Here is an 11,919-nt window from a genome sequence, read left to right on the forward strand (position 1 = left end):
TCGAGTGGTACGGGGCCTTCCCGGAGCTCTGCCCCGTCCTGCACAAGTACGTCCGGCCCCGCGACAAGGTGAGCCCCGTTTGGTACCCAGCGCCCCGTGCTCGGGACGAGCCTTCCCTGTGCCGGCCGCCTCCTGGGCGGCGAGCTCTGTGCCTCCGTGTCCCGGCTTAAACCGCCGTCGTGCGCCGTGCACGGGCGATGTGAAGCCCCCAGTGCGCCGCAGCAAGAGAACAGGAGAGACCCCACGAGTTGCCCTGGGGCGGGGAGCTCTGAGGGTTAAAAGGTCCACGTGCCCCCCAAAAGATGCCACAGATGCATCGCTTCTGTGCCCCTGTGACCTTTCTGTACGGAGATGTTATGTTAGGGCCCCGGAGAGTGGGTTTGCATGTGCTGTGGGTGTGGTTTTCACAGGAGGGTCCTGGCCGTGGCTGAGCAAGTCTCGCAAAATGCTTCGGGGTGCGTTTCCAGGGTGTTCTCACCATCACGCTGCTCTTGTGCCGCTCCCCAGGTTCTGGTGGTGGGCTGCGGGAACTCGGAGCTGAGTGAGCAGATGTACGATGTGGGGATGTGCGAGGACATCGTCAACATCGACATCAGCGATGCAGTGATCCGTCAGATGCAAGAGCGGAGCGGGAGCAAGAGGCCAAAGATGAGCTACCTGCTGATGGACATGCTTCAGATGGACTTCCCTGATGCCCACTTCCAGGTGGTCCTGGACAAAGGCACGCTGGATGCCATCCTCACCGACGAAGAGGAGACTACTCTAGCCAAGGTGGACAAGATGTTTGCAGAGATCAGCAGGGTCCTGCAGGTAGGAGGGCGCTACTTGTGCGTCTCCTTGGCTCAAGCCCATGTACTGAAGAAAGCGGTGGAATACTTCTCCCAGGAAGGCTGGGTCGTGCGTGTCCATCAGGTGGCCAGCAGCGGGAACAAGCAGCAGTTTGCCCTACCAGTGTTCATCTACGTCATGACTAAGTTCAGGAAGATCCCTGGCTCAGCACCACAGATCCTGGAGATCTTCCCTGAGGAGCGAGACAAGCCGATGCGGGTGGAGAGTGCGGAGCGGCTGGTGGCAGCAGTGAAGGACAGGCAGCATTACGCCCTGCTCTGCAGCCAGCTGAGCAAAACCCCCTGCGGGGAGCAGGTTTCCCTGGATCTGTGTGACAAGGAGAGCGGGAGGCCTCGCTACACGCTGCATGTGGTCGACAGCCCCTCAGCGAAACCTTCCCGGGACAATCACTTCGCCATCTTCATCAGTGAGTACAGCCTCTCCCACCTGCAATGACACAGTGCTCTGGCCAGGAGCTGCAAAATGGCCAGCGGTCCTGGCCCTGCTGAAATCAGGGCTGGAGAGGGAAATAACCTGCCTGTGCGGGGTTCGGTTGGTGTTTTTAGTCCTGGCTTTGCAGTGGGACATGTGTTTGCCTGGTGGGAGAAGCAGAGACCTGGCACAGAGCTTGCTGGCTGAGTGGATGCCCATCTGGCAGCAGAGGGACACTGCTTGCCCTGACTCCAAGGTGGTGATTCCTTTCTTGATGCTGGTGGCAGCTGCCATAGCACGTCGCTGCATAAAGCCAGAGCACAGCGGACACAGCTGGAAAGGTGTTGCTGGTCTGTGTGGGCATCCTGACTTGCCGGGGCCAGGCTGCTCATGGCTGTGCTTCTCTTTTGCTCTTGTACCTCGTGGAAACATGTCGAGCTCTGCCAGCAGCGCTGTCCCCTCCCTGCACGCCTGCAAAGCTGGGGCTTAGCACAGCCTGGAGACTGGTCGTGAGGCTGTTGGACACCCCCTTCTTATGAGACGTGGCTTTTCCAGCCTCCTGTATGAGCCTGCCCAAACCAGGGAAGGTCCTGGCTCTTTTGATCGTTGCAGAGCATGGCTCTAGGCATGCAGTGGTACCTCCTTGTGATGTCTTGCTATTCCCTGCGGCTTCTCTCTTGAAGGCTGGGGGGGGTCACTTAGGGACCAGGACTGGCCCAGGCTGATGGCAGTCCCTTCTGCAGTCCCACAGGGCAGAGAAACCGAGTGGCTCTTTGGGACGGAGGAAGGCCGGAAGCAGCTGGCTGGCAGCGCAGGCTTCGGGCGCCTGGTCACTGTGGCCTTGCACAGGGAGCAGCACTACGAGGGCATGGCCGGCATCCAGGCAGAGCTGTCGGGGAAGGTGATGGAGCTGGCCCCGCTGGGCCTCCCTGCCCGGCAGCAGGTGAGCCCCACTGCCCAGCCCCCTTGCTTGGCTTCCCCAAAACCAGGGCCAGGCTGGCTCTTCGCCAGCAGTGAGTCCCTCTTCTCCAAGGGAGACCAAGCTGCAGTGTGTGAGCTGGCTGCCTCGCTGGGGAGGAGACTGGCCTCAGGTGGAGCTCCTCTTGGTTTTCCCTCCAGCTGGCTGCCTTTGCTGAAAGGCAGGATTTGAGGTGCTTGTGTGGCAGGATTCAGTGTGAAGTCCTCACCCTCCAAAACCCAGCATCCCAAGAAAACCAGCCATCCTGAAACCCTGAGAGCATCCAGCCCCTTCTCAATCCTGGCTTTAACTTCTCCTGTCCCTTCTGTCTCCTTCCTGCCCCAAGTCCCAAGACCTGAGCTCTTGCAATAAGTCTTGGGGTGTTTGCTCCCTGTACCCCAACACATGTATAGGATGGAAGCTGGTGTCCCCTGCCCTGGTCCCCAGCTCCCCTGTGCCTGCCTACAGCATAGCCTGCTGCTCCTGCACTGTGTCTGCTTCATCCTGGCTCTTTAGCCATGGTAAGGACAGCAGAAATGCCAGGGTCTGTTCCTGTAGCCTTTTCTTCCTCATACCAGTCCTTGTCCTCCCTGCAGGTGCCCTTCCTGTCTGTGGGAGGGGACATCGGGGTGCGGACAGTGCGGCACCGTGACACCAGCCCCCTGAGCGGGGAGTATGTCGTTGAGGACGTGAAGGGGGATGGCACCTGCTACTTCCGCCGCCTCATCTTCCTCTGCAACAGGAATGTGGTGCAGTCAGAGGTTCGGCTTCTGCCCCCCACACCTCTCCCAGGTATGTGGGGCATCTGGGAAGGGACAGGGGCCAAGGGTGACTTCTTGCGGTGTCAGAGAGTAAGATTGATACAGGAAGAAGACAGGAAAAAGTCCTGCTGGGACATGCCTGCCTTGTCCTGGAGCAGCTCTGGGAGCGTTTTTACACTCCGCTGCTTGCCTTGTGGGTGGGACAGGGGCTGACTGGTCCTCAGAAAGCACCCCTGTCTCCTACCTTGCCTTACCAGCCAATGTCTCCTGTCATTCAGGCCAGAAGAAACGGAGGAAGGACAAGAAGAAACCCAGCCCCACTGAGCCACCTGCAGCCATTGACAAGAGCTACCTGTGCTGTGAGCACCACAGGGCCATGGTCGCGGGGCTCTGCCTGCTGGGGGGCCCCAACCCCTTCCCAGGTGACAAGGCTGGCAGTGAGAAGCTGTGCCTGGGGCGGGTGTATGTGAGTTGCCGTGCCCCGGCTCCTTGGGGAAGAAGGGCTTTTCTGGCCAAGGCGCCCCATGCACCCTTCCCGAAGTGGTTTGGGGTTGGCGGGTGGGATGAACAGCGGGAGTGTGGCCATCCTGGTGGCTCACAGGGTGCTCTCTGTTGGCAGGAGCCCTGCTGGAGGTGCTGGTGGTGGGGCTTGGCGGGGGCAGCCTGCCCCTTTTTGTCCATGACTACTTCTCGCAGGCCCGTGTGGCTGTGGTGGAGATCGACGCCTCCATGCTGGAGGTGGCCACGTGCTGGTTCGGCTTCTCCCAGGGTGACCGGATGCGAGTGCACATCTCTGATGGCCTGGACTATGTGGCCAAGCTGGCGGCTGAAGGTACCGTCTCACAAACCATCCCAGGCACCCCATTGAGCCCAGCGGGTGACATGCTGGTGACGGGAGTCCTGGGCTGCTTTCATCCTCTGTTTCGTATCCCTGCCCATCTCTTGCCATGTGTCATGAGCTCCAGCCTCACCAGGTCTCTGCAACTCACAGGCCTGTCCTTGCCAATGTGTGCAGGGGACCTTAGATTTTTCTGCCTCCCCCAGCAGCAAGGGCTGCTGCTGCAGGTTTCATTTGGAAAGAGAAACCCAAGGAGAGAGAAGCAGCTGTAACATGGCAGAGAGGGTGTCTCAATCACCCCATTCGTTGCCTCCCTGCTGTGTGTGGCTCATCTCTGTCCCATGGGATAACAAGTCCCCATGTTCCCTCCTGCAGCTCCAGCCCAGTATGATGCCATCATGTTCGATGTGGACAGCAAAGACCTCACAGTGGGGATGAGCTGCCCGCCTCCAGCCTTTGTGGAAAAGCCCTTTCTGCAGAAAGTTAAAACCATCCTCAAGCCAGAAGGTAGGAGGGGAGATCTGACTGTGTCCCTGCGGCCAAGCTGTCTGGTCCTGTGCTGGGGTTGAGTAATGGGGCTGTGCCACCATTTCTCATCCTGGAGAATAGCAGACGCAGCCAGGATTGCTATGTGGCATCCGCTGCTCCTGGTGGGTCCTGGATCTGGGTTTTTCAGTGGGTGTTGTGACAGCAGGGAGCAGGGTGGAGCGGGTGTGGCCACCCACAACCCACGTGGTGGCAGGGATGTGGAGCTGGGCCAAGGGCACCGGGCGGATGCTGGTACTCCTCATGCTGCCGTGAGGGAGATATTTGCACCAGGGTGGCACCGATTCAGCTGTGTTCTTGCAGGGAAGCAGGGAGCAGGACTGTGTACGCAGTCTGATCTGAACTCCCATCCCTCTCACCCTGCTGCAGGAGTCTTTGTGCTCAACCTGGTGTGCCGTGACGCCCGGCTGAAGGAATCTGTCTTGGCCACCCTCAGGGAGGTCTTCCCACTGCTCTACGCATGCCACATTGAAGGGGAGGTCAACGAGATCCTGTTCTGCCAGCCCAGCCCTGAGGGCCGGCAGAACCCCACAGAGCTGGGGGCACGTGCCCGGGAACTGGAGGGGGCCCTGCGGCAGCCTGGGCGCCCCTGGGACAGCTCATATGTGCTGGCGGACATGCTGCAGGCTGTCAAGATCCTCTGAGAGGGGCTCTGATGCCGCTTCAACAAGGGAGAGGTCTTCACGTGGGTGCTGTGGCCCTGCAGTAGGGGGATGGCTGTGGCTGGGACTGCCACCCCTTCGGGGCTGGTGCTGGCATGGGTCTGACTGAAGGATGGGACTGGCACGAGGAGGCACTCCCCACAGCGTGGCTCCCTGGGAAGGGGTCCAGGACCATGGAGGGCTGTGCAATTCTAGAGGCAGTGTTGGGATGGTGAGGGAGGAAGGTGCTGTGGGACTGGCAGGACTGTGGGTTTGGGTCTGTCCCCATTGCTTTCCCATTGTGGGAAAAATATCCCTCTGACTGTCCCCTTCCCCTCCAGCATGGCTCCCTCCATCCAATGCTGCCTCTCCCTGCATCTCCAGCATCCCTGGTCACTGGTGTCTGTGCAGAGCCCCTGCCCCAAGTCTCGTGGATGTGTGTGGGTGGGCTGAGAGGTGTGAAAATAAAGTGCTCAGGGCTGCTCTGAGGCCAACAATACTTTGCTAGGTTTATTTCTGGAGTGCCTAGCACCCCTGGAAAAGGTACAGTCACCTCCACTTCTCAAGGGCATGTCCTGGGGGCAGGGAACCACCCCTTGTACCCCACTGACCCCTCCCCACTTGCCTTCCCCAAACTGGACCTCCCCCCACCTTCTAAATATATCCAACTGCTGCCGCGATGCACTGGGACCTGTAGCTCCCTGGGCCCCCAACCCTTATTCCCCCTGGGCCAGCAGGGACCTAGCCCTGTGCTCAGGCTCCTGGGGATACCAACGTGCTCATGCAGTTGGTGCAGGTCAGCCTTCCTGCAGGATGAAAAAGCAGCAGGAAAATACCCATCACGGTGTTCCCACAGCACCCCATTCCTGCCCAGACAACTCCTTTTGTGTCTCCCAAGGGTTTCAGAGCCCAGTCCCTCCCTGCAAGGTTTAGCTGAAGATGTGTGCATCCTGGCATCTGACCTGCTGGTGCTCCCACATCCATCAGAAGTTATTTTTAGGGGGCTTGTCTTTCTCCCCTGCAGCAGCTGGTACCAAAATGAGTCTGAGACATGGTACCAAGGTAACTGGCTTGTAGACATCAAGGTGTCAACCTGCTCAGGCATAGTGATGCTTTGCCACTGACCCAGCACACTCGCCCTGTGCTCCCTTCTGCCACTGGCAGCCTGAGTGAGGACATCTTTCTGGCAGCTGCTTCCCAGAGCAAACCCTCCCCATCCACCTTTCCACAGCCCAGGGTAGTAACAATGCACCAGAAGCAGCTCTGGGAGGGCTCTGACCTAGCGATTGGTGTGGAGGCAACAGCAGCCACATCTTGGCATTGCTGCCAGAGGTGCCTTGCCAGCTTTGCAGCTTGCACACCCTGTCACACCATGGTGTTGGTGGGCTGCTGCTCATCTACGTCTCCTCCCTCAGCAGGACCCAGCTCTCCTCCACCTGTGGGAAATCCTTTGGAAAGCTGAGCAAGAGGGTGTGTGAGCCTGAGGGTTTGCAGTTGCCCAGCCCCGTGGAGGCCATGGAAAGGGCACCCCAAGGGCTCTCACCCCCTGAACCACTGGGGGCCACATCCATTACGCCAATGCAGGAGATGGGGCTGTTTGTGCCCAAAAGGCACTGTGGCAGCTGGGCTGACAGCAAGCACGTCCTGCTGGTCAGCGACTGTGGCTATATTTTAATTTGCCAGCAGATTCTGCTTTGGAAACCAGTCTGTTCAGATCCCTTCTCTGATGCTCCCTGCCTCATTCACCTTCACACAGAGGGACAAATCGGTGTCCTACTTTCTCCCTGGGCTGGCCCGCTTCTACTCAGGGGGATCAGATGCTTTTTTTAAAGAAGTGCTTTTGATAGTTCCCAGGCCCTGGAGAGCAGGGCTGGCCTGCTCCCTGCCTCAGATAAAGGATGGCAGCGCGGGCACATGCCCTCTGTACGTTGCTCACCACCCAGTCGCTCCTCTGTACTGTAGTGTGGGGCAGCACGTGCTCGCTGGTCAATGGGAGAGACAAGGCTGAAGCCCGAGCTGGGTGGAAGTCTGCCTGCCCCCATGAGTTTCTAAAGCTCCTCTGTGATGAGCGCTTTTTTGAAAGATATCTGTTATCCATCCAGCTTAGCAACAGCAAATTTCTCAATAGGATCAGCAGTGCTGCATATAGTCTATTTTTAACTTAGTTTTCCATTCTCAACATAATTCCAATGACATAGGTTTGTGTGTGCCCTTTATTTTACCACAACCATGTCCTTTCTTCCCCAGGAGCTTATACAAAGGCTGCGTTCATCCCTCCCTTGTCCAGTTCTGCCTCTCTGTTGCGCTTCCTAATAGCTGCATAACGCCACATCCTGGTGGAAAAACAAAAGCCATCTATTAGAAACAACATAAGGGTGAAATCTAAGTTCATTGCAGCTGTCCTTGCAGCTACTGACAGCCTTACAAGTTTGGTCTGGAAATACATTTCAGCTGGAAAATCAGCAAATTAATGAGTGCTGCAAATACCTGACATCTTCCTCTGCAGGTAAAATGCTCCAAAGCTGGAATAATCTATATGTGATAAGTATTTCTCTCCTGGCAGCCAAAACATGCAGCTAATGTATATGTGTGGCAACTGTGTTTCTGTTGAGTGTTTTGGCAATATACTCATGTTTACATCCCTTACTCCTCATTTCCTTCCTTTGCAGCGTAGGCATGCTGTAAGTGGCAGGATAGAAACAAGCACTGCTGTCACTTAGCAACCTCCGCTGGCTTTGAGATGCTGACTTTTTTCCTTTCTGGATTTCCCAGCACAAAAAGAGATGGACACGTAACTCATCGCATGGCTCAGGCGTGAGACTGTAGCCAACTGGGGATGCTTTGGTCTGGTCCAGCCCAAATCCCTCTTGGAGCAACACATCCATGTCCTGCTGCTGCTTCAGTGAGCGAGGCACTGGGATTTGATGCGTCAGCCCTGGGTTCCGTGATCTTGGGTGCAGGTGGTCATGGCCAGCCACAGAGGCTCTTTGGCACAGGCTGACTGTGTGGCCAGGCAGCTGGGAGGATGGTGATGCTATGAGGCAGGTAGCAGTGGGGTGCCACACAAATACCCCATCTGGTATGACTTCCTCGGGTGTCACAGCCCAGATCCCTGCTCTGCAGAAGGACTGGAGGTGGCTGGGCTCTTGGGAAGAGGGTGGAGGTGGATGGGGGACATATTGTCACCAGCTGAAAGTCAGTCTAGCAGCTGGGAGAAATTTTTGCAGTAATAAAAGCTGCAGGGACTGAGTGCTGAGACTGATTCCCTCCAGCTGGGAAGAGGTCTGCTGGGGGCGGGGAGCCTGGCCCCACTGGCTGGGGATGCTGCTGCTGCCTGGGCATGGCAGGGTCACAGCACAGCAAGGGCTGCAACAGCCACGGCCCGGAGGGTGGAAGCGCCTGGCAAGCGTTTTGTCCATGAATTCTTCCCTTGGGGAAGCACTTGGCTTGCCTGGCTTTGTGACCGAGGAAGCAGGTGTGCTGCCAGGCTGCAGTGAAGGAGCATGGCTCATTCTTGGGGTGCTCAGTGCTGCAGGGAAACATCTCTGCAGGCTGCAATGCAGCACAGTGGCCTTTTTCTATCCTGCAACTGGATGCACCTGACTAAAGGGTGCAGCTGGAGGTCACAGGGCAGGAGAGAGGCCACCACACCAAATGGTGATTGGAGTGTCACTGTCCTGCGATCCATGAGTCAGCAGTGCCACAGGCTGCAGGGGAGAGGCAGAAAGCGCCTCCTCTTACAGGGCAAAATGCTGCAGCCGCTCCTTCTAACCACAGCTCTGCAGCTGCCCTAGCTTGCTTTCACTGGCTTTAATTCTACCTTTTGCAGCTTCAAGGTCTGAGCTCTCCTCCTGGCAGATACACAGGCATAATGCTGACCGGCAGGTTTGTGCCAGCACTGCAGAGCCAGGTGCTGCTGAGAAGCTGGGAGCTCCCTATGCACGGGGTTCCTTGCCCACATCTCCTCCTGCTTTGTGCCAATCAGCTGCCTGAAAAGCTCTGCAAGACTCTGCGTTTGCATCTGAGCTAAGAAGGAGATGAGGAAGGTCCCTGGAGAGAAGATCATGCATGAAAGAGAGAGCCTTGCCTCTTCTAAATGCTTCCTGGGGGGGAGGATGCAGCCTCATCTGTGCTCTGCTTCCCCCCAGGGCCCTGCCTGCTCTCCTGGCAGGGGAGTGCGCCTGGCTCTTCACTTGCAGGCATCTGCAAATCTCTACTGTAGTTTATATATAACCCATTTTTCATGAAGTGAATTGCACTGGTGTGTGTTTATAAAGCAGCCTGGGGACCTGATCCAAATGTCCTCAGTTTTAATGTTACACTGCCTGGTTAGGAAAAAGTGTCTTGTGGGTAAGTTTGTGGGCTGAAATGCTACAGCTGTACCCCAAACCAGACTATTTTTGCTTTGTATTTTTCTGGAAGTCAGGGCAGGACAAATTTGCTGTCCATAGGCTTGATCTGAAATGCACTGGAGGCTTTGGCAAGGCTGGGGACCTCAGGCAGGCTGTGCTGGAGCCAGGGACATTTGGAAGCAAGCAGACCTTGCTGACAGAGACAACGGTGCCAGTGGGGCCGCCGTGCCACCCTAGGGAGCAGGGCACCCTTCCTGCTGTGCCAGGGAGAGGTGGTCGGTGAAGGTCTTCTCTCCTTGCCGAGTCTGGCACGTGGCAAAAAAGAAATTAGAAATATTGTGGGGCACAATTGAATGCAGGTTAAAAATAGAGCATGTTTAGTTGGCTAACCAGTGAGCAACGCAGCTCTGTGCTCCCGGGGATCACACCTGGTACTCCCCAGGAAAACAGTCTCTTGCATGGTCCTCTGGTGCTGGTTTGGGTCTTTTATTTCCAGAGTTATTGATTACAAGAAGCCTCGCAGTAGTCTCTGCTAGTACTATCCCTGTTTTCTTTAATTTAGCCACTTTGAATCTCAACAAGTTCAGAAAGCCAGGCTGGGCTCCACATGGGGGTTTAGAACAAGCTGCCTGGAGAAGTTAGTTAGAAAAAGTGGAGACACGAAGAGCCCTTCTTCTCTTCTTCACTGCTCTCTTGGAGTTGTTGGAAAAAGGAATACCCTCGTGATAACACAGGCATGCATAATGAAAATGTTAGTGCTTTTTCCAGGAGGTGGGAAATCTATACTTGGCTGCCTGTGGCTGGTTTTTTTGGGGGAGAGGGTTTTTTTGTAAGTGATGGAGTCGCAGGGTGAGTGTGGTCACTTAGCAGCTTTAACACCGCTTCAATGGACAGAAAAGTTTGGTTTGGAAACTTCCCAGACTTGGGGGAATAACTCAAACTTTTCCTAATCATAGAGGTTTTCTTATTTTGTTTATTTTTTCTAATTGTGGAAGCAAAAAAAGATGTAATTTAAAGACCTAATGGGAAGGACAGTTCCTTAGGTTATCGATCTGAAGGTGTGCATAGCGTTGCTCCTGAGGCATCGTACCTTTTTTTAATCTTTGTTCATCTCCTGTGGGGATGTGATCCTATTACCAGGCTGCTCTTCTACTGATCTTAATTATTTCACTGGGGCAGCACAAAGTGCTCTGATGCTCGGATGGGGCAGATTTGGCCAGAACGTGATACTGTTCTTCCTGACTTCCAGCCTCCGTAGAAACCCATGAACTGGAGTCAGGCCAGGCAGCTACTCCAGTGCCTCCTGGCATAGCCCGCTTGCTCAGGAGTGGGGGGAAAAAAATAATCATGCTGCTAATTGGCATAATTATGTCAATAACCCTCAGGCCCCATCTAGATAGAAAGGATCACAAAGCAGAGGCTGTGATGCTGGGGAGGTGATCTAACTGCAGCGGCAAAGCCACTGCTAGACAAGCTGTCTCTGTGTTATGCCGATTAAAAACTTTATAGCCAGAGCTAAAGCAAACTGTTCATTTGTTTCCAGGGTTAGAAGTCAGTCTGTTGTAGAGAGTAATTTTTTACACTTATTGAGAGCTCTGGCCAAGAAGTTTTGATAATCCTCCAGATCGTTAGTATCTGTCAGCCTGTGGGATGTTTGCAGTTCCCTTTTGTTTGGCTTTTCACGCTGAGCGAGGCCGGTGTCTGGTTTAATACAGAGGATAAATTTTATCGCTGCGGAACTCCAAAGACTCTGTTTTGGATATTTTTGTGTTGTCACTGCTGTGAGTAATCACAGATAAATCTCATCTCTGTTGTTCGCTTACGTTTTAGCTCAGCCTCAGTATGCATTTTTAATTGAACCTGCTGCAATGATGTGGCTCAGACCTTGTTACCGCTTCCCAGCCCGTTCCTGAACCACCCACCTGCTACCAGCCCTGCCGGACCCAGCTTCTAGGGCTTGCCCTGACACGGTTCCGGTGAACGCGTGTCTGACCCTGGCAGCGCTCCCGCCCACGGCTGCGCGTAGGTGCCGTTTGCCAGGGCCCCTCATGTGCTGCGGGAATGGATTGTGGTTCCCGCTGCTCCTGTTCCCATCATGAGTGGGAGCCGAGAGGAATTCAGCCGCTGGGACTGCTCCAAAATGCCCTGCTCGGTAGATTGGGAAGTGCTGAAGCCAGCTGCCTGCCAGGTCCCGTGCTGGCAAGTGGGACCCAGCTCTTCTGTGTGCTCCCAGTTTGGTGCCAAAGTTGTAGAGGAAGAGCGCATGCAAACCTCCATGGGGTGCTGGAGGATGGCACAGCACGTGGCCCTGTGGCTGGGGGCTCACAGGGGACGCCACAGCCCTTTCCGTGAGTGGGACGGGGTGGCCGGCTGGGGTCGGGGCTCTTGGGGGAGAGGGGCAGCAGGGAGGTCTCATGGGTCGGTGCGTGGACCTGGGTGAACCGTGATCCTCGTGCCCAAGGGTCCCAGCACTGAGGCCGGCTTGTTCACGTGCAGGGACGAGCCCACCCAGCTGCTCGAGCGGAGCAAGTGGGCAGCAGGGGCTCCAGGCCGCCGGTGCAGG

General features: G+C 56.0%; 1 protein-coding gene across 1 annotated transcript; it reads left to right on the forward strand.

Moving 5' to 3' along the window:
* The first annotated feature begins 6 nt into the window (after window positions 1-6).
* On the forward strand, window positions 7-5,837 carry EEF1AKNMT (eEF1A lysine and N-terminal methyltransferase). Its single transcript, XM_009645314.2, has 8 exons — window positions 7-68; window positions 508-1,255; window positions 2,004-2,203; window positions 2,815-3,010; window positions 3,258-3,401; window positions 3,599-3,811; window positions 4,193-4,324; window positions 4,733-5,837. Exons 2-8 carry the CDS (start codon window positions 550-552, stop codon window positions 5,005-5,007), a joined length of 1,866 nt encoding a protein of 621 aa, XP_009643609.1. The 5' UTR covers window positions 7-68; window positions 508-549; the 3' UTR covers window positions 5,008-5,837.
* The last annotated feature ends 6,082 nt before the right edge of the window (window positions 5,838-11,919 follow it).

The sequence above is a fragment of the Egretta garzetta genome, unplaced genomic scaffold (genome assembly GCF_000687185.1).
Source record: "Egretta garzetta isolate BGI_Z169 unplaced genomic scaffold, ASM68718v1 scaffold598, whole genome shotgun sequence".
In the NCBI taxonomy this organism is placed as follows: Eukaryota; Metazoa; Chordata; class Aves; order Pelecaniformes; family Ardeidae; genus Egretta; species Egretta garzetta.

Bases quoted from the DNA above. Each gene is read 5' to 3' on its own strand.
- EEF1AKNMT (XM_009645314.2), top strand. From the start codon at position 550: ATGTACGATGTGGGGATGTGCGAGGACATCGTCAACATCGACATCAGC. The intron at 2,204-2,814 runs GTGAGCCCCACT...TCCTCCCTGCAG, and splicing joins GCCTCCCTGCCCGGCAGCAG to GTGCCCTTCCTGTCTGTGGG. The intron at 3,812-4,192 runs GTACCGTCTCAC...TCCCTCCTGCAG, and splicing joins GGCCAAGCTGGCGGCTGAAG to CTCCAGCCCAGTATGATGCC.